General features: G+C 42.7%; 1 protein-coding gene across 1 annotated transcript in view; it reads right to left on the reverse strand.

Annotated features, from left to right (window-relative positions):
* The window catches only part of Dlgap5 (DLG associated protein 5), a 30,115-nt gene extending 28,377 nt beyond the window's left edge, over positions 1-1,738 (reverse strand). The window contains exon 1 of the mRNA XM_051177088.1: positions 1,504-1,738. Within this exon, the coding sequence (XP_051033045.1) occupies positions 1,504-1,738 (235 nt within the window). The remainder of the gene's footprint in view (positions 1-1,503) is intronic.
* Between the last annotated feature and the right edge of the window lie 4,340 nt (positions 1,739-6,078).

The raw sequence follows: 6,078 nt of genomic DNA on the forward strand, positions 1-6,078 counted from the left end.
TTTTTTTTTTTTAATTTCCTTCTCTCTATGAAGACCCCCCATGTAAATTTTATAAGGATTTCTATGAATTGTCTTTTGTGTTAATTAGGTCCGTAGGCCCAGTCCATCCATGCCCACATAAGTGGGCCCTTAATGGGGCCTTGTTTTTGCTATTTCAAGTGTTTTACTTATTCCTAACCACCATGTTTTCCTAGAGTAGAAATTACATCTAATCTTTGAAGCAAAAATATTATCCTAAATATTATCCATTCTCTTTTGAACCCATTCCTATCTTCCTTCATTCTTCCCTGCTTTGAGCCAGGGTCTCACTATATATAGCCCCCATGGCTTTAATATGCCTCTGCCTCCTTAAAGGCATGAGCCACCACAGCAGGCCCCTCAATGATTTTCTTAAAATCATCCCTTTACATGCCTAATAGGCATTTATAATTCCAACATGTCCAACAACAGGCTGTATTTATGTATTTGTGGATACATACATATACATGCATATTTATTTAGCAATATAAGGCTATCAACTGTGGGGGGGGACAGGAAGGTTTGGAGGAATGATACCTAAGAAGTGGAGGGAGGAAATGGGGAAAATAAAGCAATTCTATTTTAATTTGAAATTATATTTTGTTTTTTTGAGATAGGGTTTCTCTGCGAAACCATCCTGGCTGTCCTGGAACTCACTCTGGAGACCAGGCTGGTCTTGAACTCAGAGATCCACCTGCTTCTGCTTCCCACGTGCTGGCATGTTCCACCACCTCCAGGCCAAAAAGAAAAATTATTATGTTCAAAACTGAACTCTTCATTTTAAAAATACCCTTTCCTGAAACTACTGTTGTCTGCTACAATATTCACTGCATATTTCAGATGTGCTCAGACCACAAAAACAAAAAACATGTCCCATTTTCAAAACTCTGATTCTAGGCCTTTTCCATTTTAACAACTCTGTAGATAGCTAAACTACCTGGTCCAGTCAGTTCCTTTTTCTTCAAATATGTACTATTCACCTCAGGTCAGAAGAAACAAAAACCGGTAACTATTGTTAACTCTTTCTTGCCCCTCACATTTCTTCTGAATCAGAAAAACAATAAACCTGGAAGAGAGCTGTACATGGTGGCAGACTATGATCTTCTAGTCCCAATACCACCAGGAAGACAGCTCAGTGACTGGAGTGTTTGCTGAACAATTCCAACAATGTGAGTGTGATCTCTGGGACCAACATAATGGTAGAAGGACAGCTAAACTCTGCAACATTGTCCTCTCATCTCCACTTGCACACACTCACATGAATGCCTATGTATGTATGTGTACCACATGCATGCAGGAGCCTGTGCAGATCAGAAGAGTCAAATCCCCTGGAGCTGGATTACAGATGGTTGTGAGACACCATGCTAAAATTGAACCCAGGTCCTCTACAAGAATAGTAAGCACTCTTGACTGTTAAGACATCTCTCCAGATCCACTTTGACTTGCTTGGAAAAGTACTTACAATTATGAAAGGTTTTTACTTACTTATTTTGGTACTGGCCTTTTCTGGAGCGAGGTCTTGAGACACCTCATGTATATTAACAAGCTCTCTCCCTTCCAATGGAATGTTGACATCTCTAAAGCCCAAGTGCCTGTTCCGTTCATACACCTTGTATCTGTTTTCCTTCTGAGACAACGACTTCCTGTGAGCAATGTTAGTTCTAATCATTTCAGTGCTTAAATCTTTCCGAAGGCGACTGGCAAACTGGGATAAAGGCATCCTGTCAAAAAAGAGAAACATACACCAACTTAAATGGATTTTTATTTGTTATTTAAAAAAATTAAAATCTGAAGCTGAGTGGTGGTGGTGCACGCCTTTAGTCCCGGTACACAGGAGGCAGAGGCAGATGGATCTCTGTAAATTCAAGGCCAGCCTGGTCTACAGAGCTGACAGGCAGACCAGGCAGCCTGGTCTACAAGAGCTGGTTCCAAGACAGCCTCTAAAGCCTCAGAGAAACTCTGTCTCAATAAATAGATAAATAAAAATAAAATCTGCTGGGCAGTGGTGATGAACCCCTTTAATCCCAGTACTCAGGCGGTGGAGGCAGACAGTTTGAGGCCAGCCTGGTTTACAAAGTTACCCATCTCAAAAATAAATAAATAAATAAATAAATAAATAAATAAATAAATATTAAAATCTGAGATCAGGTGGTGGTGGCTTGCTTAGCCTTGTAATTCCATCACTTGGGAGGCTCAAGCAAGCAGATCATTGTGAGTCTGGGCTAAACAGTAACAGCCTCTCTCAAAGACCAAAATAAATTAATAAAAATGAAGATTTCAGTCCATCTCTTATACCACTTTGCACTCCCTTGAAATTCAATATTAAAACACTAACAGAATAAAAATGAGTAAAGATAAAAGTAGAAAGTTATGAAAGACAAGATACCAGGGCCTATTTGTGATTCCCGGAGGAGGAAGCTACTCAACAGATTAAATGAATTGGAGAAAAACTATAATCTAGAATAGAGATGAGGCACATGGAAAGTGGCAACAGAGACAGTAAAGAGCTGTGTTGCAGAACGACTTTCTGAACCTTCTTCTGGTGAGGAATAAAGAACCTCACCCTTTCTTCTCAATTCAAGAAGCAAAAATGGTCTGGGGAGATGGCTCAGTCCACTAATTATCTGCCACTCAACCATAAACACCACTCACCTCTAACATGGAAGAGGTGGGCACAGCAGCATGTCTAATTCCAGTGCTGCTCTGGGCTGAGACAGGCACTTAACTGAAGCTTTTGTGCCAGTTAGCCTAACTGAATTAATGAGCTCCAGCTTTGATGAGAAATCAGGAAGAGAGCTCTTAGGGTTTCTGTTGCTACAACAAAACACCAAGACCAAAAAGCAAGCCGGGGAGGAAAGGGTTAATTTGGCTTACACTTCCTAACCACAGTCCTTCATTGAGGAAGTCAGGACAGGAACTCAAGAAGGCTGGAACCCCGAGGCAGGAGCTGATGCAGAGGCCATGGAGGGTGCTGCTTACTGGCTTGCTCCCTATAGCTTGCTCAGTCTTTCTTATAGAACCCAGAACCACCAGCCCAGGGATGATACCACTCACAATGGGCTGGGTCCTCCCACATTAATCACTAATTAAGAAAATATCCTACAGTTGGATCTTATGGAGGCATTTTCTCAATTGAGGCTTCCCTCTCAGATAACTCTACCTTGTGTGTCAAATTGACATAAGACTAGCCATAACACTAACAAGACACAGCCAGATGGTGGTGATGTACATCTTTAATCCCAGTATTTTGGTAGGCAGAAAACAGACAGATCTCTTTGGGTTCAAGGCCAGCCTGGTCTACAAAGTGAGTGCCAGGACAGGCTCCAAAGCTACAGAGACACATTGTCTCGAAAAACAAAAAAGACAGGACAAATGACCCCTTGTCAGTCAAACATATTATTAAACCATAACCTTTCCTTTCTTATTCATCCCCAAGATCTCACATTAAAAACATAAATAACCTTAAAAGTCCAAAGTCTTGCCAGTTGGTGGTGGCCCATGCTTTTAATCCCAGAAACCGGTAGGCAGAGGCAGATGGATCTCTGTAAATTCAAGGCCAGCCTGATCTACAAAGCTGACAGACTCTAAAGCTACACAGAGAAACCCTGCCTCAAAAAACTAAACCAAACCAAAACAACAACAAAAGTCCATAGTCTTTACAAATTCAAACACATTCAAATTTCAGTCTCTTCAAAATATGTGATCTCTTTAAAAATCCAAAATCTCAAACTGGGTGTTGGTGGTGCACGCCTTTAATCCCAGAACTCCAGAGGCAGAAGCAGGTGAATCTCTGAGTTCGAAAAACTATATATATATATATTTCAAATAATTTCAGCTGTGGACTCTTGTAAAAGTAAAAATTAAATGCTTTCTTAATTCAAGAGGGAAGAACCAGCGCACAGTCACAATCAACCCAAACTCCAAGTGTAAACAACACAATGTTCAACGTCTGGCATCCACTCGCGATCTCCTAGGCTCCTCCAAGGGGCTGGGCTGACTTCTTAAGCTCTGCCTCCTGCAGCACACAGCGTCTTCCAGGCTCTGGCTGCTCCACTGCACTGCTGCTGTTCTTGGTGGTCCGCCCTAAGGTCCTGGCATTTCCAAAGCCCTGGTGTCTTCGGCTGCAGCTGGGCTGCACCTTCACCAATGACCTCTCCCAGTGCCAAGCCTCAGCTGCCCTCCATGATCCCTAGATGGCCTTCAAAAGCAGCTGCCTAACGTGCGGTGCTGGGAAGTGGACCTCTGCAAGTGCTCCTAACTGCTGAGCCACGTCTCTAGATCATTTCAAAGTTTTCTCATGTAGGTTAGGTCATTCTCGACCTGGTAAGCAGCCGGGGTGGACCCTGAAGTCTCGATCCTACTTACCTGAAGCAGTTTCTGGACACGTTCCCCTAGGACCTTGCAACCGAGAAACCTCCGCAGACCCGCAGAAGGAACACCTAAAGCCGCCCTGAACTGAAACTTCCCGCGGCTGACCGCTGATTGGAGGGACTTTTACAAACACTTGCGGAAGTCCCGCCCCTTCCCCTCGGACAAGGCTTACGATAGGTTGGTTCTGTGCGACTTTTGAATTGTTTGGAAGGCAAAGGATTAGGAGCCGGAGGGCCACAAGACTGCGGTAAACAGGTTGTGGCCGGCGAGCTTCAGCTCGGCTGGAGCGGGCGGGAGGGGCGAGTACTACTGAAGGAACTTCTCTCCTCGTCTCTCCAGGTCGTTTTTCCTTATCTCCTTTCATTTTAAAGAGTTTTTTTTTTTTTTTTTTTTTTTTTCTCTCTTTTGGTCTTTTCTTTTCTTTTTTTTTTTTTTTTCTTTTTTGAGACCGGATCTCACTAGTAGTTCTGGCCCTCTTGGAACTCATTGTTTAGACCAGGCTGGCCTCAAACTCAGAGAGATCTGCTTGCCTGTCTCTGAGTGCTGGGACTAAAGGCTCAAGAAAGAAAAGTTTTAATAAGGTTAACTGAGATAATTTATTTCATTTCTGCTTCCAGCTGACGGTAAAGTTAAGAAGTTGCCATTGAGGTCAGTTTAAAACAACAACACACATATAAGCCAAGTCATGGGCTGAAAGTTTTGTTTTTCCAGACAGGGTTTCTCTGTATTGCTTTGGAGTCTGCCCTGGAACTCTGTAGACCAGGCTGGCTTCGAACTCACAGAGATCCACCTGTTTCTGCCTCCCAAGTGCTGGGATTAAAGGCCTGTGCCACCACTGCCCAGCAAACTCTTAAAATAACAAGAAAACAAAACATCCTGGGCCAGTGCTTATGCTGGCCTTGTGTTTATAGGCTGACAGGTGTTTATAGGCTGATACTGGAAGATAAATTAGGAAAGCATTTGTAAGAGTTTGACTTTTGCTTCTTCTCCAACCTCTTGGTACAGGTTATGCCTATTCCTCTATAGCTGCAATGAGCCCTCTAGAACACACGAAGAAAGAAGTGAGAATAGACAATTGTCATAATATTTCTTGTTTAAATGCTGAGACTAGGGGCTGGATTGGTTTAGCAATTGGGAATGCGTTCTTGGTCTTGCTGTTGACCCAGGTGCATTCCCAGCAACCACATGGTGGCTAACAATCAACTGTAACTCCAATTCCAGAGGGTCCATCACATTTTCCTGAACTCAGTGGACATATGTGTGATACAGATACACATGCAGGCAAAACACTCATGTGGAAAACCAAATCTTAAAACATTTAATAAATAAAATTTGTTTTGTTTTTAAAGGAAAATGCTGAGTCCAGATTGACTATGGTGGTAAGAATTTTAATCCTGCATTCTGGAAGTTTGAGTTCCAGGCAAATCAAGGCTACATACTGAGATCTTATCTCAATTTAAAACATAATATTAGCCAGGTGGTGTGGCACATGCCCTTAATCCCAGCACTCAGGAGGCAGAGGCAGGTGGATCTCAGTGAGTTCGAGGCCAGCTTGATCTCCAGAGTGAGTTTCAGGACAGCCAGAGAGAGCTGTTACACAGAGAAACCCTGTCTCAAATAATTGAAACAGAAACCTGTTAGAAACATAAATGAAACCATTTTGTGTGATTTGGAATAATGCAATACCTG

This window comes from Phodopus roborovskii, unplaced genomic scaffold (genome assembly GCF_943737965.1).
Source record: "Phodopus roborovskii unplaced genomic scaffold, PHOROB, whole genome shotgun sequence".
Lineage (NCBI taxonomy): Eukaryota > Metazoa > Chordata > Mammalia > Rodentia > Cricetidae > Phodopus > Phodopus roborovskii.